This window comes from Lepus europaeus, chromosome 3 (genome assembly GCF_033115175.1).
Source record: "Lepus europaeus isolate LE1 chromosome 3, mLepTim1.pri, whole genome shotgun sequence".
In the NCBI taxonomy this organism is placed as follows: domain Eukaryota; kingdom Metazoa; phylum Chordata; class Mammalia; order Lagomorpha; family Leporidae; genus Lepus; species Lepus europaeus.
Genome location: NC_084829.1, coordinates 13097051 through 13118944, shown reverse-complemented (window position 1 = coordinate 13118944; position 21894 = coordinate 13097051). Strand labels below are relative to the sequence as shown.

General features: G+C 49.8%; 1 protein-coding gene across 6 annotated transcripts in view; it reads right to left on the bottom strand.

The window, feature by feature from the left end:
* The window catches only part of PHACTR1 (phosphatase and actin regulator 1), a 586996-nt gene that overhangs the window by 67311 nt on the left and 497791 nt on the right, over positions 1-21894 (bottom strand). For all 6 annotated transcript variants that reach the window (XM_062184620.1, XM_062184626.1, XM_062184633.1 and 3 more), the window contains one exon: positions 11121-11442. In XM_062184620.1, the coding sequence (XP_062040604.1) occupies positions 11121-11442 (322 nt within the window). The remainder of the gene's footprint in view (positions 1-11120; positions 11443-21894) is intronic.

Below are 21894 nucleotides of genomic sequence, written 5' to 3'. Positions count from 1 at the left end.
CAAATGCACATCCTTTGCCATCCTCTAGGACTTCAGAAGATTTAATGGCTTGTAAACTCTCATTCTCACTTCCCTCTAGCCAGTTTGCTTGTTAACTGTGCAAGGGGTGAGTCTTCCTGATAATGAACTGACCTTGGGTATCATGCCCCATGGAACAGCAGTTGAAACTGAAAAACAGCACAAGTGTGCAGCCCCTTAAAGGTGATAAATACAAGTGTATTTCAAAAGGTTTGTGGAAAATGGACTTAAAAGATAAGTTTAGGGGGCTGGTGCTGTGGTGTGGCAGGTAAAGCTGCCGCCTGCAGTGTCGGCATCCCATATGGACGCCGGTTGAGTCCCAGCTGCTCCACTTCTGATCCAACTCCCTGTTATGACCTGGGAAAGCAGTAGAAGATGTCCAAGTCCGTGGGCCCCTGCACCCACTTAGGAAACTCGGAGGAAGCTCCTGGCTTTGGATCGGCACAGCTCCAACCGTTGCAGCCAGTTGGGGAGTGAACCAGCAGATGGAAGACCTCTCCCCTCCCCTCTCTCTCTGACTCTCCTTCTCTCTTAGTATAATTCTGACTTAAAAATAAATCTTTAAGAAAAAAGAGTTAAGTTTAGGTGTAAGAAAAATTTGAAATCAATGCGTATGTGGTATCTGCAAAAAGTTTCTGGAGAAGGCACATTATGAAAAAACTACACATGTGGCTGGCGCCGTGGCTCAGTAGGCTAATCCTCCACCTTGCGGCGCCAGCACACCGGGTTCTAGTCCTGGTCGGGGCACCGATCCTGTCCTGGTTGCCCCTCTTCCAGGCCAGCTCTCTGCTGTGGCCAGGGAGTGCAATGGAGGATGGCCCAAGTGCTTGGGCCCTGCACCCCATGGGAGACCAGGAGAAGCACCTGGCTCCTGCCATCGGAACAGCGCAGTGCGCCGGTGGCCATTGGAGGGTGAACCAACGGCAAAAAGGAAGACCTTTCTCTCTGTCTCCCTCTACTGTTCACTCTGCCTGTCAAAAAATAAAAAGAAAAAAAAAAAAAAGAAAGAAAAAGAAAAAACTACACATGAATTTCAAAAACTAATTTTGAAGATTTATTTATTTACTTGAAAGGCAGTTACAGAGAGGTAGATAAGTAGATAGATAGACAGACAGACAGACAGATATAGATCAATCTTCCATCCTCTGGTTCACTTCAAATGGCTACAACAGCCAGGGCTGGACCAAGCTGAAGTCAGGAGACCAGAGCTCCATCTGACTCCCAAAGGCTGGCAGGGGCCCAAGTACTTGGGCCATTTTCTATTGTTTTCCCAGGCACATTAGAGGGAACTGGGTTGGAAGTAGAACAGCTGGACTCAAACTGGCACTCATATGGATGCCAGAATCGCAGGCAATGGCTTAACTTGCTATGACACAACACCAATCCCTGCCCCTCGCCCCCAAATAATTTTGTGCCAAAATAAACTTATTGTTTAATTCTATTTTTTCCATGAACGTTTTGAAGTACCCTCATATACGCTTTAAAAAAATCAGGGGGAGGGCATTTGCCCAAGCGGGTACTCTGGCCACATCACATATCACAGTGCTCAAATTCAATTTCCGGTTCTGGTTCCTGATTCCAGCTCCCAGCTGGAGCAAAGGCCGGGAGGCAATAGCGACACCTCAGGGAGTTGGGTTCCTGCCATCCACCTGCAAGACCTGGATTGAATTTCTGGTTCTCCATTTTGACCAGGTCCAGCCCTGGCCACTATAGGCATTTGGGGAGTGAATAAGCAGATGCAAGCTCTCTCTGCCAATAATAATAATACAAGAACTGACCTAAAATAAGAGGTTGGTGACTCTGGCTTCCAAGGGGCAGGGACAAATGTCTAACTAGAATTGTATCAGATATTGAAGAGAAACCAAGAGAAATTCAATATAAGAAGAGAACTGTCTCTGGAAACATAGGAAATATGCTATTTCCTATACAAAGAACAAAACACTCAAATTCACATCAATATCCATCCACAAACAGGAAACACCCAGGTCTTCAGCTTTTCACTCCTGCTGGGGCACTGATTCATACGTGGTTATTATCACAGAACACCTGGTCTGCGGTGAAACATCAGCAATGCCAGCCAACGCGATAATCACGTTAGACCATGAAGGTTAAAAGACACCCTGGGATAACCTACCTCAGGACCATAAAGCATTCTCTAGAATTTCCTCTGATCCTTGAGGCAACATGAAGAAAAGTCATTGTCACCATGAAACGTATTATCCTAGGATTATAAATTGCATTGTACTCTTTGCAAAGACTAAAAATAATCACGGGATAATAGGATTCTAGAGACTACAGGGGTGTCTTGGGGCTATCAATATACATTTCTTCTGTCCAATGTAAAAATCATTCCTTTTTCAATACTCTTGACGAGTAATAATTTCATCTTTAGCTAGTATATAAATATTGTAGGCGTTGTAGGCAAAGAACAAACTCTATATCTAAATGAATCAATATTACTGTTTTTTTTTTTATTTTTGACAGGCAGAGTGGACAGTGAGAGAGAGAGAGACAGAGAGAAAGCTCTTCCTTTTTGCCGTTGGTTCACCCTCCAAAGGCCGCCGCAGCCGGCGCGCTGCAGCTGGCACACCACGCTGATCCGAAGCCAGGAGCCAGGTGCTTCTCCTGGTCTCCCATGCAGGTGTAGGGCCCAAGCACTTGGGCCATCCTCCACTGCACTCCCTGGCCACAGCAGAGGGCTGGCCTGGAAGAGGAGCAACCGGCACCCCAACTGGGACTAGAACCCGGTGTGCCGGCGTGCAAGGCGGAGGATTAGCCTATTGAGCCAGGGCGCTGGCCGATGTTACTGTTTTCAAGGAAAGACTGCAATTGTCTACCACAATGCTGGCCATGTGGTTTCCAGGCCAATGGTTCTTAGGCTTGTCCTTATGCCCAACTACAGTCTTCTGTCATTACTCTCCTTCTCTAGGATTGATTTTTGAAGAAAACCTGCAGAATAAGTTCCTCTTCTCGTTAAAAGTCTCACGCATCCATTTGGAGACACTATCACAAGCTCTTCTCTAATCTGCTAGAATGTTCTCTCATTCGCCTTCCGTCTTTGTCTGTTATTCTGCCTTTTCAGCCCTCAGCTGGAATGCAGCTGTCCAGAGATCACCCAGCATCCCAGACCGGCTGGTGCTCCTGCTGTATGTTCGCCTCCCACCTGCACCCTACACATACGGGCTTGTATGGCCTATGCTCCTGGTGCACTCATTTTTATTTTTTACAGATTTATTTTTATGTATTGGAAAGATGGAGTTACAGAGGGACGGGGAGAGAGAGTCTGGTTCTGCCCAGCCTCAGCCATTTTGGGCAGCTGGAGAGCTAACCAGCAGATGGCAGCTCTCCATCTGTCTCTCTACCTCTTGAGTGCATTTAAAAAAATTTAAAAAAATTTTTTTAAAGGGTTATTTTGTTTATTTGAAAGGCAGAGTTACAAAGAGAGAGAGAGACAGACAGACAGACAGAGAGTCTTCCATCTGCTGGTTCACTCCCCAGATGGCTGCAACAGCTGGGGTTGGGTCAAGCTGAAGTCAGGAGCCAGGAGCTTCTTCCAGGTCTCCCACATGGGTGCAGGGGCCCAAGCATGTGGGCCATCCTCGGCTGCTTTCCCAGGTGCATTAGCAGGGAGCTGGATCAGAAGTGGAGCAGCCGGGAATTGAACAGGTGCCCATATGGGATGCCGGTGCTGCAGGTGGTGGCTTAACCTGCTACGCCACAATGCTGGCGCTGAGGGCTGCAATTTTAAACAGGAGGTCAGGAGATATTTGAGTACAGGCCTGAGGGAGATGAGGAGAGGAGCCTTGAGGTTGTTTGTGGGAAGAGCATTCAGAGAGGGGGACTAGCCAGTGCACGGCCCTTTGCCAGGAGGTATCTTACAGTGGGAGATGAGTGGGCAAGGCAGAGAGCAGCACAGGTTGGGCATCCCTCACCCCAGAGGCTTGGGACCACACATGCTTTGGAGCTCACATTCTGGAATACTGGCATATACATGATGAGATATCCTGGGGATGAGACCCAAGTCAAACCCTGAGATTCATTTATGTTTCATGTATGAGAGGACTTCAAAAGCTCAGAGAAAAAATGGCATTAAAAGCTAAAGTGCATTTTCCAAGAGCTTTCTGAAGACCCTTCACACACTTTATAACACAACCCAAACACAGTTTTATACAGCATCATTAGTGTACCTGTTTTGAGTGTGACCCCTCACACGAAGTCAGGTGTGTGAAATCTTCCACTTGTGGTATCATGTCAGTACTCAAGAAATTTCATATTTTGGGGGCATTTCTGATTCTTTGGATTGGGGCTGCTCCGGAACATGGGCTGGGCCAGGTGGTGGAGGTAGGCTTCTGCACCTCAGTGAGTTGGATGACCGTGGGAGTATTTTGGGCACAGTCATTAACAGATTAATTATCTCCTCCTAGAAAATTCACATGTTGAAGTCCTACCCCCAGGACCTTAGAATGTGCCTGTGTTTAGAAGTAAAATTTTTTAAAAATGGTACTTAAGTTGAAACAAGTCTGTTAGGGTGGGCTCTTGCCCAACTTGAGTGACGTCCTAGAAGAGAAGCAAGACCTCACGAGGACACAGGGAGAAGACAGCATCTGCTGATACCTCCTCATCTTAGCCACCAGCCCCAGGTTGGGAGAGAGCACGTTTCTGCTCTCTAAGCCCCCCAGTGCGTGGTCCCTTGTCAAAGCAGCCTGGCAGCAGATGCAGTCATGACCGGACCGGTGCACAGCACTGTCTCTCTGACTGTTGTGTTGGGGTGGGCTGAAGGGGCAGGAGTGGAAGCAGGAGACCAAGGAGGGGGAACTGCAGCAAACCGGGTGAACACAACAGAGGCTGAAACCAAGGGAGCGTGGGAAGGTGGGGGGCGGGGAATGGCCAACCTGGACATCGTCTCAACGTGGGCCAGACAAGGTTTGCTGCTGATGAGACATGGGCACGAGAGCAAGAAAAGTGTCAAGGTGACTCCGAGTTTCTGGTGTGAGCAAATGGAAGTATTTCCACAAAGCTGCCACTCATCGAGAAGGGATGTGCTTCTTTTAAGCGTAGTCCCTCAAGAATCTTCCTAACAACCCTTCAGGGTCAACGAGAATCCACATCCTACCTCCATTCTACTAGCAGAAGTCTAGAGCACACAGAACTGGCCAACTGAACTAAGGTCAGAAGGAAGATTAGTGGCTGATCAGCCTCTCAAGTCTGAACTCCATAACTGATGCCAGCTGGCTCCCAGGGCTTATAGCACATACCAAAAATAGAAACAGATGGAATAATGCTTGAAATGGCAAAACGTCAGCTCCAAACAAGATCTGGATTACCAGTGGAGAGAAATGAAGGCCATCTACTGTAAGCGAACTGACACACAAACACAATCTCTAAAAGACGACTGGGTAAACCCATTTGTAGCATGGTTTGTAGAGGCTCTGGACGTAAACCCCCCACGCCACATAATTTTGCTCCATGCTTGCAACCATTTATTGGATGCTTATTATGTGCTGTGCAATGACCTGCCTGGGGCTGATGGAATCGTGACCTCCTCAGGAACAACCCTAATGAGGCTGGTGGTGTTATTATGACCCATGTTGTACAGGTGAGGAATGAAAGGCAAAAAGAGGTGAGGGCAACACACTCAGGGTCACACAGCTAACAAGCAGCAATCCAGACTGGCAGGCAGATTCTGGAAGCCACACGCTGTGGGGGTTGCCCTGTGACCTTGAGCAAATGCAAACCCTTTAAATTTGCTTCCACTGCTCTCTAGTCCCTCCATTCTGCACCCAAATCGGTGAGCCAATGCTGTCAATAACCACATGTCATTTCTTTACCACCACCAAGCAATCTCAGGGCAATGATTAAGAACTTCTTCCCAGGGTTGCTGCTGAGGTGCAGTGAGCTAAGCTACCGCCTGGGATGCCAGCATCCCATATTGGAGCACTAGCTTGAGTCCTGGCTGTGCCATTTCCGAGTCAGCTCCCTGGTAATGCGCCTGGGAAGGCACTGGAAGATGCTCCAAGTGCCTTGGACCCTACCACCCACTTGGGAGACTTAAATGGAGTTCCTGGCTCCTGGGTTTGGCCTGGGCCAGCCCTGGCTGTTGTGACCATTTGGGAAGCAAACCAGTAGATGGAAGACCTCTTTCTTTCTCTTTCTCCTCTTTCTCTTTCTCCTCTTTCTCTCTTTCTCTTTCTTTCTCTCTTTCCTCTCTCTCTCTCTCTCCCCCCCCTCCTGTCAAATAAATAATTAAATAAATAATCTTTAAAAATCCTGACATTTATAAGAAAAGAACCTCTTCCTACAAATGACACAAACTTCATTTAATCAGGGAATAAGATGCTAAGAGTCCTGGAGAAGCACTTAGATAAAGGCAATGGTAGCTATCTTCAAAGATTTACTTTTCATGGGAAAGGATAAGATTGAAATAAGGCAGGAGAGGGTGTACAACTTAGAATAAATGAAACTTTTAAAAAAGATTTATTTTATTTATTTGAAAGGCAGAGTTACAGAGAGAGAGGGAGACACACAGAAATAATCGTCCATCTGCTTCCTAAATGGCCTCAATAGGCAGGACAGGGTCAGGTCAAAGCCAGGAGCCAAGAGATTCATCCAGGTCTTTCACATGGATGCAGAGGCCCAAGTTCTTAGGCCATCTTGTGCTGTTTTCCCAGGAGCATTAGCAGGGAGCTGGACTGGAAGTGGAACAGCTGGGATGCAAACCAGCACCCATATGGGCTGTCAGCATTGTAGGTGGTGGCTTTACCCACTATGCCACAACACTGGCACCAAGACTTTCTTATTAGAAGGAGAGGAACTTTGCAACAGTTTGACCTTATTGGTGATGGGACAGGCAGCTGCCTTGGGATTGGGAAGGTTCTTGTTCAAGCAGGACTAGAAGACAAATGGCCAAGGTCAGTCTCATGGGCAAGGGTCTGGTTGTCTAGACAGTCTTCAGGTCCCCCGCCATTATGAGATGACCATGCAGGTTCACTGACCAATCAATCTCACATTATCTACAGCATCTGCTTCGGGGTTAGCCTGCTGCCCTACAGGTGATGTTCTATGAGACTTCAGGAGCAGGGACAGCACCCAGGTGGGTAGGTCCAAGCATCTTTGAGGCAAAAAAGTCCAAGTGTTTGGTAATGTTTCTTTCTTTTTGCAGAGTTTCTTGGAGTCACTGCACATTGCCAGGAGGACAAGAATAATTCTTATTGCATGAAACTTGGTTAGTGCAAGAATAAAATCACGTTGACAGGCAACAGGGAGCATGCTTAGGTAGTACAAAGAAGGGCCAGGGTCACCTGTGTCAGCCGACAGTTCACTAACTATATTGAACCTTGTCCTGTTCTCAGACGCTTCCAAGACTCCTAGGAAATGCTGTGCGTGACCAGGAAGGCCTGTCCAGTATTTACTTGTTTGGGGAGAAGGCCTCTCCTTCTCTGGGGGATTGGCCATCTTGTCAAAGTGATGCGTGCATTAATTCCCCATTGTCTTGCTTGGTTTATGAAAATAACCCATGCCCTGACACAGGGTAGGAGGTGACGGAGACAGAGGCAGCAATGAGGGTCTGGGGAGGCACAAACATACATCAGTCATCCTAGTCTCGGCTGCCAAGACCATCGTGGACCACTCTCCATATCCCAACACCACCGCCCCCTTCTGGTTTGTTCTCCTAGAGCCAGGGTTGCGGCAGAGCAGGTTAAGCTGCTGCCTTTAACACTGGGATCCCATATCAGGGCACCGGCTGCTCTGCTTCTGATCCAGCTCCCTGCTAATGTGCCTGGCAAGGCAGCAGATGGTGACCAAGTACTTGGGCCCCGTCACCCATATGGGAGAGCTGGATAAAGCTTCTGGCTCCCAGCTTCAGCCTGTCCCAGCCCTGGCCATTTTAGCCATTTGGGGAAGGAACCAGTGGATAGAGAGGCTCTTTCTCTTTTTCTCTGCATTTCAAATAAATAAATCTTTAAATAAATAAAAAAAAAAAGAACCTGACTCAGTGGAAGGCCAATAGGCCCACCCACTGGTCTAAACTCAACTGAAATATTCTAGAAACATGCACAGATACAAGGCATTTTGTTGGTTAGCACTTTTCATTGAACCTTTAACAATGGCATGTTTGAAATTGAATATATTTAGCAATATTCTATTAACGTGCTGTACTGAATATCTTTTTCAGATGATTAAATCTCACAAGAGATATAAAGCCTTACTAGGTGTACAGCAGACACGGGGTAGGAAATTACAAGGACTGATAGCTGCCTTAGGAAAGGAGTTGGGCTACAGCAGAGTTCTGCACCAGCACCAGGAAGACCCAGGCCTGAAGTCCCAGCCCCCTACTACCTAGGGCAGTGCTATTCAGATGTCTAAGGCAAAGGAATAGTTCTTATTGGATATTTCCTTTAATTTTCAATCCATCACAAATGGATGCTTTCAGACACTCTCTCTCTCTATATATATATTTTATATATATATATATATATAATATTTTAGACAGGCAGAGTTAGACAGTGAGAGAGAGAGACAAACAGAGAGAAAGGTCTTCCTTTTTCATTAGTTCACCCCCCAAGTGGCCGCTATGGCCGGCACGTTGTGGCCAGCGCGCTGTGTAGATCGGAAGCCAGGAGCCAGGTGCTTCTTCCTGGTCTCCCATGCGGGTGCAGGGCCCAAGGATCTGGGCCATCGTCCACTGTACTCCCAGGCCACGGCAGAGAGCTGGACTGGAAGAGGAGCAACTGGGACAGAATCCGGCACCCCGACTGGGACTAGAACCCGGGGTGCCAGCGCTGCAGGCAGAGGATTAGCCTAGTGAGCCACGGTGCCGGCCTAGAGACCATATTTTTAAAAGTCCTGAAAAGGAAGCCCTTAAAAAAAAGATGTATTTATTTATTTATTTGAAAATAAGGGAGAGGGAAAGAGCAGAGAGAGGTCCATCTTTCATCCTTTGGTTTACCCCCGAAATGGCCACAATACCCGAGGCTAGGCCAGGCTGAAGCCAGGAGCCCAGAGCTCCATCCAGTTCTCCCACGTGGATGGCCGGGGCCCAAGAACTTGGGCCATTCTCTCCTGCACATTAACAGGGAGCTGGGTGGGGTTCACATCAGTGTTCCGATATGGGATGCTGGCATCGAAAGTTTTTATTTATTTATTTATTTATTATTTTTTGAAAGTCAGAGTTAGAAAGAGGGAGAAACAAAGAGAGAGCCACTGGTGCACTCCACAGATGGCCACAATAGCCAGGCCTGAACCAGGCCAAAGCCAAGAGCTAGGAACTTCTTGCTGGCTCCCAAACCCCAAGATTCAGTAGCCATAAAGTTATTCTATCAAATTGCTATAAAAATATCCAAAAGTCTGTTCTCAGTTTCTAGCACTGAGGCGGGAACAGGCAGCGTGTAGGCCATCCTCGGAACAGGAGCAGTGGGGAACTCTCCTCACCTTTCCTTCATTCCTCACTGACTCTCCCTGGGAGGTTTGAGGATTAGCGAGATGAAGATGACGATGACAATGACGATGGCGTGTGCTAAACAGACAACAAGATGCCATCCAAATTTCAGATTGCTGCTGTTCTCGTTAACACTAACAGGCATTGAAAATGCTGGCAAGGGATTAAATTAGATTTTTTTCTTTTTCTGCAGTGTGGGTAGGTGTTTGCACAAAGTGGCTCAGGATGACTAGAGCCAACAAACTTCATCTGTCAAACATGACACATGGCTGGGAGGCAGAAGCAGGGCAGGCCCCTGGGAGACAAGAAGCATGGTTCTGGCTCTCTGTCATCGTGGATCCCTTGGGCCCTGAGGACCCCAACTTTCTCGCTGGTAGGACTCAGTGGACAGCAGTCTCCCCGTGGGACATCCATCTAGGGCCCCAGGTCTGACCCAGCCCCATGGCCACACTGAAACCCTCTCTCCTTGTTACGTCAAGGAACACAGTTGTGCCACCTGCCCTGGCGTCATATTGGGAAATCCCAGCTGAATCCAGGGTACAAGGCAACATGATGGAATTTCATTTTTAAAAACTTTTAAACTATTTTTAAGAATTTATTTTTACTTGAGAAGTAGAGAGAGAAAGGGAGAGAAAGGGAGAGAAAGGGGGAGAGAGACAGACAGACAGACATGGAGACAGCTCCCATCTGCTGGTTTATTCTCTAAATGACCACAAGATGGTACTAGACTGGGGTCAAAGCTGGAAGTCAAGAACTTGGTCCAGGTCTCCCATGTGTGTGGCAGAGAGCCAATCACTTAGGCTACCACCTGCTGCCTCCCAGGGGGTGCATGTTAGCAGGAAGCTGAAGCCAGGAGCTGCAGCTGGATGTTGAGCCCAGGCCGCCTGAGACGGGATGCTGACATCTTCACTGCTAGGCCAAATGCCCACCCTGTTGTTGGGTATCTGGACATACACACATGCACGCACATGGATGATTCAGAGCCAGTACGAGACAAGACCCCAGAGGTGTCCCCTTCCCACATCACCCAGAAATGCTGGGAGGTGAAGATTCTCATGAACAGCGGGCTGCACTAGTAGGTGCCAATCATTCGAGGCTCCCACCTCCTCCATCTGCAGGAATGGGGGCATCCTTCCTCTGGGATGCAGCCTTCCACTTCCCCTACTTTATATTCATGTTGTCTTGTGAAGATCATCATGGGAACACACACACACATTAGGGAGTAAGCAGTGCTGAACGCTATGAAATATATATGAGTTTTCCTCTTATTTCCCCATGCCAGGGGTAACCCCTATCAAAGATCCTAAGTACATCTCTTCCAAAACGTTTATAGGAACGCATGCTTGTATGTGGGTATCTACCCAGGCGTGGTTATATGTGTTATTCTTCCTTTTTGATAAATGTGATTATTCTATATTTTGGCAACATTATTTGTTTCTTCCACACTGTCCCTGAGTTTCAGATTTTGGTCTGATTTGACCATTTTTTTTCCTCCTCCTGTGTGGATGAACCCTTGTATATGCTTCTCAATCACAATCCAAGCCTCCAAACCTCACCCCAGCCAGCCTCCTGCTCCCCTGCCCTGGCCCCTCACCCTCCCTGCCCTGCTCCCCCGCCCCCCGCCTCACCCCTGCCCCGCCCCCTCCTCCCCCCCCCCCCCCCGTACCTTTCCAGCCTCTGCATGGTCATGGCCAGCGTTTTGTTCAGTTCCTCTATCATCCTGAAGCCAGAGGAGTGCATGGGGAGGGAGCCAGTGGAGGAGGGCAGGTGCTGGCCGTGGCTGCCGTACTGCAGCTGGTGCTGGATCTGCGAGGGCAGGACTGTGTGGTGGTGCTGGGCCACGCCCTGCTGGCCGCTCTTCTGGGCTGTGTAGGACGCCAGGGAGAGCTCCGGCCCCGCCACGGGCATACAGATCATGACTTTCTTTGGAGGTAGCGGAGGCGACAGTTTCACTGGCAGACAAGGCAATTTCACAGGGGCGCCAGGATCTGCGGGAGGAGGAGGAGGGCGAGAGGCAGAGGTGAGTGTGCGGGCATCAGAAGAAACGCGGGAACACCATACGGGCCCAGGCCCGCTGAGCCAGGCCCCTTAGATACAGCAGTGAGAATGGCGGCCAGTGCTGCTCAGCCGACGGCCACCAACCTCTGTCTCCTGCTGGAGGCGCTCCGGGCCAGAAGGAACCTCAGACTGCAGGTGTGAGTGGCAACTGTGCAGACGGAGGGGGAGGCGGCGGGAAGGGGCCCGGGATGATCTCTTCTGCTTCTGCAAACCCAAGGGCTGCCCAAGACGCCTCTTCCAGAATCCGCCATGATGTCTGCAAGTTGGCCATTGCCCAGGGAACGATCCATCTGATGCTTTCCAAAAGGCACGAGGTTAGAGAAGATGCCGGCCCCGGGTTCAAGTCCACTAACAGCATTATCCCTCTGCAAGTGCCATGAATGCTGACAACCTCAATGCTCTCATCTGTCCCTGGAGGGAAGGAGGCTTTAGGACCATCAGCTGCCCAAGAGCCTGCTCTGGTGCAGGGGCTGGGGGTGGGGCTGCGGCTGGGGCCCTTCCAACAGGAAGAAAGCTCCCTCAAGGCGCTGTGGGGCTGATGGAACCTGTTGGCCCCACAGTGGTGCTACTGAAGCTTCCCAGAGATGCTCCACATGTAGGGGAGAGAGAATGTTTCAAATCTGAGGTTTCCATTCTGATTTTGGAAAACCTGCATACATACAGGGAGCTATCTAGGGGATGAGACTCAAGTCTAAGTGCAGCACTCATTTGTGTCTCACACGCACTTTATACGAGGGGACCCCAGGAAGTTTGTGGAAGCGACCTGTGCCGTGGCTCAGCAGACTAAGCTGCCTCCTGTGATGACAGCAGACCACGTGAGCACTGGTTTGAATCCCGGCTGCTCACTTTTGAGCAGGATCCTTGGGAAAGCAGCAGAAGACTGTCCAAGTGCTTGGGCCCCTGCTGCCCCTGTGGGAGACCCAGATGGAGCTCCAGGCTCCTGGCTTTGGCCTGGCCCAGCCCCACCTGTTGTGGCCATTTGATGAGTGAACCAGCAGGTGGAAGATCTCTCTGTCTCTCCCTGTTTTTCTGTCATTCTGCCTTTCAAATAAACAGATACTTAAAAAAAAGTTTGAGGAAAATAGAATTAAAATTATGAATTTATGTATTTTGAAGCAGAAATATCTTGAAGTCCAAGCACAATTTTTTCACAATTACACATTTTCTCTATATTCTGAAAAAAGAATCTTTGCACCAAAATCTATTTTACACCAAAATAAACTCATACTTAAAAACTTTTTTTAACTTAAAAATTTATTTATCTAAAGGCAGAGTGACAGAGGGAGAGGGAAGGGAAAAAAGACATCTTCCATCCACTGGCTCACTTTCCCAGGGCCTACAACAGCCAGGGCTGAGCCAGGCTGAAGACAGGAGCCAGGGACTCCATCTGGGTCTCCTACGTGGGTGGCAGGGACTCAAGTCCTTGAACCATTGTCTGTTACCTCCCAGAAGCTTTGGGAGGAAGCTGGACCAGATGAGTGAGATAGCCAGGAACTGAGCCAGGTGCTCCGACCTGGGATGTGGTATCCTAAGTGGCAACTTGACCCACCGTGTCACAATACCCACCCCAAACTCATAGTTTTAATTCCATTTTTGCACAAACTTTTCAAAGTACCTGCAACCTGGAGGTAATATTATGCAATGGTTTTAATAATTTTGAGCATGACACCAAGCTTATGTACGCAAAGCCAGCAGAAAGAATCACTCGTGGCATGTCAGTGCTCGGAGAGCTGCAGCTCTTGGAGCGTTCCTATTTCTGGGTGAGGACTGCCTGGCCTGTCTCATGTTTCCTGGGCACCAGAGATTGTTTAGAGTGCTCTTCCTGTTCCCACCAATCAAATCCTGACAAGACGAAGAGACAGATGCCATTATTTCTCATGTTTACAGGTGACAAAACAGAGCTTCTGAAGACACGAGACAGCACCTCCTGCTTGCACACATGGGTCTCCTATCCAGGAGAGAAGCGCCCAGGGGTCGTTTATCATCATATATTCAGCAGCAAGTTCACTGTCCTGCTCACACCGCAAGGGGCACAAAGCAGCTTGACAGAATGAGACAACTACAAACATCTGGATGACTTCACACCTTCCCCGCAAACAGGTGCTGCAGGAGGCAGATGTGTGTAGAAGGTGGGTTAGGATTTCAGGATCAGGCAGCTGTGGCTGCATGGACAGTCACCTGCTGGTCCTACAGCTCAGAGGACAAGCTGATCATTCCAGGGGGTCTGATCCCACTGCTCCCCTCACACCAAAACACAAAGAGGTGATAACCTCACAGCTCCTGCCTGCTCCTCCCTGAAGGCACATCCTGTTCATAGTGGTCCTCCACACTATGGATATGACATCATATGGACATGACATCATATGGATATGACATCACATGGACATGATATCATATGGATATGACATCACATGGACATGACATCGTATAGATATGACATCACATGGACATGACCTCATATGGATATGACATCACATGGACATGACCTCATATGGATATGACATCAGGGGACAACTTTCAGGGCCACAACTAACTCATTCCACAGTGCGAGAGCCAGAAACTCAACACCTCTGTCCAGTGCCTGTTCCTTGAGAGTCCACTCTCATAGCTTTTGGAAGCCTTTTGGTCACACTCTTTACTTGAAAGGCAGACAGACAGAGAGAGAGAGTTCCCATCTGCTGATGCACTTCCCAGATGTCCACAACTGCTGGGGCTTGGCCGGAAGCCAGGAGCCAGGAGCTAGGAACTCCATCCAGGGCTCCCACATAGGTAGCAGGGACCTAATTACTTAAGCCATTGCCTGCTGCCTGCCAGGGTGCACATTAGTAGGATGACGGAATAGGGAGCAGAGCCAGGACTTGAACCCAGGCACTCTGATATGAGATGCAGGGATCCCAGGTAGCATCTTAACCATGACAGCAAACAGTTGCCATTCTCAGAAGCCTTGGCATGCGCCTAGCACGTGCAGGAAACCTACTTGCAAGAGTTAAGGATTTTCAACTCCGAGGACCCTCTCTGAGCCCTCAGCTGCAGGTTCTGGTTCTACGTCTATGTCAGGGAAGTGTTATTTGCTTTCAGGAGAAAGTAGAGGAGCCAGGAGGCCGGAGTGGACTTCTCCACCCAGAAGGGGGAGTGACGACATTGAGTTCTTCCTGTCTTGTTAAGTGACAGCTTCCTGTACACATTTGCTCACAGTTTCTGTTTTACTCCTTCTATTGCAAAACCTGACTTGGTTTCACCCTTGGGAAAATGGTCCCGGTGGGCCCTAGGATTTCCATCAGAAGAAACAAATTAAACACAGACAGAGAGAGAGAAACAGAATCATCCCCCCCCCCCCCCCCCCACTGCTCACTGGGTTTGGTAAAAGAGGAAAGAAATAAAATAAAAGATAAAATAAAAGGCTAAGCTCAGGGGAACTGTCTGCCTTCTGGGAATTTGATATGCAGTGTCTGTCTTTTCCCAACATCACGGATAACTGAGGGGTGACTCGGCGGCTCTGAGCGGTAATGAGGCAATGCCTATTTTCACATTCTTGGGACAGCTTAACGTCGAGTTATTCGACAAAACTGATCTGGAGGCAGCCGTACGCCAGCTGTCACTCTGGACTTCTGTTTATCTCACTTTCACTCTCAAACTTCCGAGTTCTCTGCCCCATGGACCACCATACTGGTTTGGGATTGAGGGAGGTCTGAGTCTTCCATCCCACCCTCACTCTGTACCAGGCATCCCCCCAAAGAAGTCTCGGGCCAGGCTTGGGATCCCACATGGCTCCATCCCCCGTGCACCGTGCAGGTCTAGGTGCGACTCTCAGATCCGTCTTACCATGCGTCTCTTACCCTACATCTCTCTGGCCCTCTCTGCTCTCTCTCTCAGGCCAGGATCCCCGCCAGTGTCCCACTAGCAGCGCCCACCCCCTCTCCAGGGCCATCCCTGCTCCCATCTCATGATCCAGCTGCACTTGCCCTTCGATGCCCAGTGAGAGCCGCTTCCTCCTGGAAGCCCCACGAGCCCTGATGATCACAACCCCACTGAATTCTCTCCATCCTGTGCTGGTTCTCACCAGCTCCATTTGGGTGAGTCCCTGGATGGTTCCTCCTATCGCTTTCAAAATTATTTTGCCCCACAATAAATACATCATTTAACTGCATTTTCCACGAACTTTTGAGGCACTCTCCTAGTTTGAAATACACAGCTATTAAACAGTTTCCACACTGTGCTACAGAGCATCACAAGTTACTCCTCCGAGCCAACCGCACCTCTGTGCTTGGTGAACTCTCCCCCCTCCCCTACACCCTTCCAGTCTGCGGTAATCACTATTCTTTTCTTCTGGTTGTTTTAAGGATTCACTTATTTGAAAGGCAGGGTTACAGAGAGGGAGAGGGAGAAATACAGAGAGGTCTTCCATCTGCTGGTTCATTCCCCAAATGGCTGCAATGGCTGGGGCTGAGCCAGAGGAAGCCAGGAGCCTGGAATCCATCCCAGTCTCCCATGTGGGTGGCAGAGACTCAAGTTCTGTGATTTGCTTTGTCACAGCATTTCCTATAAGATGGGTTCAATCCATTTCATTGTCCACGACTTCCTGCTGAGTTTCGTTTGCAGTGGTAGATGGGAGGCGTCGAGTACACCCAGGTGGGTGTGGCTACTTCCTTATCCATTTCACCCACCAGCAGGAGTGGAGCCCGAGACATAGTAGGCGCTCAGTGAACGTCTGTTTTCCTTCTCTTCCTGCCTCAGGGCAGTTGGCAAAGGTGAACCTTGATGACCACTTTCCCCTACAGTGAGATCCTGCCAAGCCAAGTGTGGCATGTGGGCCAGCAGGTGCTGCTCTACCTGGGACCTGGGCATAAATGCAGGTTCCCAGCCCAGACTGCCCGACAAGATCTAGGCTTCTCTGTGCACCATCAGGTGTGAGAAGCACTCCTCTGGGAGGTCTCCTTTCTCAGGGGCTGCTCCCAGCACAGGCAGAATGACTAAGGCCCCAGGGCCTCACTGGAGGAGGAGACGTGGCCAGTGCTGCCTTCCCAGGGCTGGGGAGGGGCGCCAGGGGCCTATGCTGCAGGCTGAGATGCAGAGCATCCTGCCGAAATCCCCCTGGCTTAGAACCCAGGAAGGCTTGGGTTTAATCCCATTTCCAAGACTCAGAGTTAGCTTTCCTGAGCCTCAGTTTTCCCTTCTGTAGAAAGGGAACATTACCCACCACACAGGTCAGCTAGGAGATGTAAATGGGTACGTGTCTATGCAGCCTGTGTGTGAGGGGCAGAGGGGAAGAGGAGATTGACATTCAGCCTGAAGCCTGGCTTGGCTTGGGGGCTGGGTCTGCTAGAGGAAGAGGCATCCTCCACAAGCCAGCTTTTTCTAATCGCACCAAGTCCTCGCGCAGCTTAGCAGAAGACCCAAGTATAAAACACACCCAGTAGCAGCCGTGGTGTGTCAGGTGCACTGCCTGCCTCTCTCTCCCACAGGGTGCTTGGGGGGGGGGGGTGGTCAGATGGGATCACGTGACCAGGCTTTGTGGGCTGCAGACCGCCTGAGTCACGTGCTGGGTCACTCCCAGGACTCCTGCCCGGCCCCTGAAAACCCTGGTGCCGAGAGGCTTCCCAGCCTGGGCAGGACAATGGGAGCCAAAAAAAAAAAAAAAAAAAAAAGTGATGGAGAGAGTGTTTGGATGCAGAGATGCGAACCTAAGTGAGGGCGCGGAAGAGCCAGTGACAATGGGAAAGGGAGCCGGGCAGCAGGGCCCAGAGGCTCCAGGGAGCCAGCCTTGCAGCTCCCTGCTGCTGACCACGCACTGAGCGGCCGTGCAGGCTCTGGTGCAGCTCTGACGCCCCCCACCCAAAGCTGCATCAGTCTCTAGAGCTGCAGAACTGGGACCCTGAAATCCGGGCCTCCCTGCTGACGAGCTGGGGAAGATCCCCAGCCGCCCAGGGATCCAGTCTTCTTTCTTCTAAAAATTCAGGGCTAAAGTACGTCTCCTCTATCCTGCAAGCACGTCGCTGAATCCAATACTTTGCATCTGTCCGAGGCTTGACACTGATCAGCAGTTGGGGAATACGGCCCGCCTCTTGGATTTACAGAGGTGACGCTGGCTGGCCCTGTGGGGCAAACACCCAGCTCTGTGCCTGCCACCTTCTTCCTGCAGCCTTACACGTCGAGATGCAATGCATTCATCAATCTGTCTCTGTGGATGGAGTGGAAGAAGCCAAAATGACTAGTTCCAAAGAACAAGGAAAACAAACCCCAACGGCGTCACGGAGCCATAAAACCCAAGAGGGCTGTATTTCGCAACATGACACAGCTCGGGCTCAGGACTCCAGATGAGGCCGTGAAAACGCAAGATTACTTCTCCAGCACATTCTCCTGCCATCGGGCGGTGGCTCCTGCACAGATGAGCGTGGGCCAAATGGATACAGGCTGAGTGGCCCCAATCTGAAAAGCTCCAGTATCCAAAACTTTCGAGCGCTGAGATGATGCTGCCAATGGAAAATTCTATACCAAGAACCCATGGGCAAAAGGGTTGGAAATGCTGTACAACATTACCTCCGGGCTGCTGTGTAGAGTGGACATGAAATATCCATGAACTTCACATTTAGACTTGGATCCCGTCTCCAGGATACCACATCATGTCTATGCAGATATTCTAATATTTGAAACACCTGTGTCGCAAGCCTTTCGGAAAAGAGATTCCCAGTGTGGACACTTCCAGCCTCTCTTCTCACCACCCTAAGTGAACCTCTTATTTAACATTGCTCTGGGAGCTCATTTATAGCTGCTGGTGTCCCAACATGATGGTAGCATTTGGTTCCTAATGAACAAAGGTGGTGGAGAGATGTGTCAGTCATTTGCCACCTGGAGTTAACGGGTTAGGATCTCTGCTCTCCTTCCACAAATACAGGTATTGCACCCAGAGAGAGATAGGAAGGCCCATTAGAAGCGTGCTTAAACCTGGAATAAATCAGAGTCCAGCACCACCACACTGCTGGCTCCGAGTCCCCCTTCGCCGCCAAGAGGGGGCTCCTGGAGCTGCCTCCACCCCTCGGGCACACAAGGCCACCCTAGGGAGGAAGAGGTATGCTGGCATTTTGCCTTGGTCGCTGGCCAAAGGTGCTGACTGACCCCTCGTGGAGAGAGAGATGGAGAGGAAGTAAACAAGAGTCACAAGGTGGCGTGTGTTAAAAAGCCGCTGACCTGGCTCTCTCTCCCTTGTGCAAACCATGCAAAGACCTGGCATTCATGAGGAACGTGAGGGGACTTGAAACATTTCTTGGGAAACAGAATTAAAAGATAAGTTTATTTGGGCACTCACACAAACCAGAAACCCATGCATATGAGGGATATTCAAAACACTCATGCAAAATGTATTATAAATAATTAGGCATAGATTTCTTCCTTTTTTTTTTTGTTTTTGGCACCAAAATAAACTTTGCTTCTAATTCTATGAGTTCTTGGCTTCTAATTCTATGAGGCATGCTGCGCTGATCCGTAGCGGCCATTTGGGGGATGAACTAACGGAAGACCTTTCTCTCTGTCTTTCTCTCTCACTGTCTATAACTCTACCTGTCAAATAAAAAAAAAAAAAGAGTTAATGGGGCAATGTTAAGAGCAAGAGTTAAGAGCAAGCATTAAGGGGGCAATGACTCAAACCCATAAGCTCATGAGGGCCAGGAGAGTGAACCTCTATTTGCTCACAGGACACCAGACCCAGGGCATGAACACATGGGTGAAGTCTGAAAGAAGTGCACTTGGATCATGGAAGAGAAAACACTACAAAAAGCATACATAGAACTGTGGAGAGGTCGGATGTCCACTGGGAACGTGTAAATAAGTGCAAACTAGATCCTTAAGTATTTAAAGGAAAAACCAGGACCCTAAACCTTGCATCTATGTTTGTGTCTACTGGAGGCCACGGTCATGGTTCCTGCCTTTACAGTGATGTTGGTGGCTGGGCTGGCCTGTTGCAGCAGACGGCGTCTCTAAGCACGTATCTGAAATTTCTGCTGTGCTCCTGGTCCTAAGACTGGACCCCACGTGTCCATCATCAGAGGGTGGCTGTGGTGGACTCATTTTCCATCTGGGGTATCCTGCTTCCTACACATACTACATACGGGACAGTCAGGCTCGCTGATGGCGGAACTCAGGGCTGAAGATTTCGCTCGGCTTCCCTACAGAGGCCAGTGTGCCGCTGGGAACCCGCAAGCAAACCGTCACCGGATTCATCCTCAGATGTTTTCAGCAACAGGGGTTTCTTGCCTTCCTGAGGCTGCCTATTCTACACCCTGTGGCACTGGCTAAGGACACAGCAGGCGGCCGGGCAGACTCAATCCCTGCCCTCGTGCAACTCAGCCCAGCACAGGTGAAAAATGTCCAAGAGGAAGAAGCAAGAGCAGCAGTCAGGCGCCCTTTGCCAATTTCAGGTCAGTGCTGCACTTCCCTCAGCTACAGATCCACATCCGGGGATAAATCCACCCAGCAGTACCGCTGTTCACCGTATCCACAAGAATGTCAGGAGATGTGTGTATCTAAAACCAAGCAACTGAGGCTGAGAATCCACAAAAGAGACTCCCTTCTTCCAACAAAGCCGAATCCCCTCATCACAGCATGCAAGGCTCCCCAGGGCTTCTGGTCAACCCACTTTGGCCTCAGTCTAGATTCCCATCCTAGGAGAACCCTGCTTTTCTACCATGCTGGATTATTTGTTATTTCTTAAACACATCTGGCCTTGTCCTCATGACTGCATTCTTTGTTTCTTACTTAAGAACACTCTCTTTCTCCAATGCCTATGTGCCACAACTATATGCTTACTCCTCTTCTTTTTTTTTTTAATATCTATTTTATATATTTAGAAGACAGAAATACAGAAAGAGATGGGGAGAAAGAGATCCATCTTCCATCCACTGGATCATTCCCCACGGACTGCAATGGCCAGGGCTGGGCCAGGATGAAGCCAGGAGCCTGGAACTCCATTGGAGCCTTCCACGTGTGTGACAAGGGCCCAAGCACTTGGGCCATCTTCTGCTGCCTTCCCTGGGAGAATCAGCAGGGAGCTGGACTGGAAGCAGAGGAGCTGACAGTTGAACCGGCGTCCACAGGGGATGCTGGCCTTGCAGGTGGTAGCTTAACTCCCTGCACCTGAACACCAGACCCTCATCTTTAACTCTATCTTAAACATATATATATATATATATATATATTTTTTTTTTTTGACAGGCAGAGTGGACAGAGAGACAGACAAAGAAAAAGGTCTTCCTTTGCCATTGGCTCACCCTCCAATGTCCGCCGCGGCTGGTGCACCGCGCTGATCCGAAGCCAGGAGCCAGATGCTTCTCCTGGTCTCCCATGGGGTGCAGGGCCCAAGGACCTGGGCCATCCTCCACTGGCTTCCCGGGCCATAGCAGAGAGCTGGCCTGGAAGAGGGGCAACCAGGACAGAATCCGGCGCCCCAACCGGGACTAGAACCCTGTGTGCTGGCGCCGCAGGCGGAGGATTAGCCTATTGAGCCATGGCGCCGGCCTAAACATATATTTCCTTATGAGACCTTTTTGATTCCAATAAAAGGACTAGATCTCTTGTTATCTGAATTTCCTCAGAGTCATGTTTTCACTTGTTCATATTAAATGTTTTCTGTAGCTTGTAACTGCCCGCAGAGTCTACTGTTGACAGCATAACAATTTTTGTATATTATATGTAGGCTGGCAACACACCTTGCACCCAGTGGGCACTTGAAACTCAAGTTCTGGCCAGCGCTGCGGCTCACTAGGCTAATCCTCTGCCTTGCGGCGCCGGCACACAGGGTTCTAGTCCCAGTCGGGATGCTGGATTCTGTCCTGGTTGCCCCTCTTCCAGGCCAGCTCTCTGCTGTGGCCCAGGAAGGCAGTGGAGGATGGCCCAAGTCCTTGGGCCCTGCACCCGCATGGGAGACTAGGAGAAGCACCTGGCTCCTGGCTTCGGATCAGCACGGTGCGCTGGCCGCAGTGTGCCGGCCGCGGCAGCCATTGGAGGGTGAACCAACGGCAAAGGAAGACCTTTCTCTCTGTCTCTCTCTCTCTCACTGTCCACTCTGTCTGTCAAAACAAAACAAAACAAAAAAACAAAAACTCAAGTTCCAGGTGAAGAAACCTCCAATATGACATTGCTGCAACAGATAGGCAGTTTGTTCCTATCTTTGCCTTGATTATAGAAGCCAGAACAGAGAGAACTCCAGAAAAAATGTTTTGCCGGTAGGTGTTTGGCCTAGTGGGTAAGTGGCCAGTTAGGACTCCTGTGTCCCACACTGGGCTGCCTGGGGTTGACTGCTGACCCTGGCTCCGACTCCAGCTTCCTGCTAATGGGAACGCTGGGAGGCGATGGTGGCTGCTCGAGTGACTGGGTTCCCACCACCATGTGGG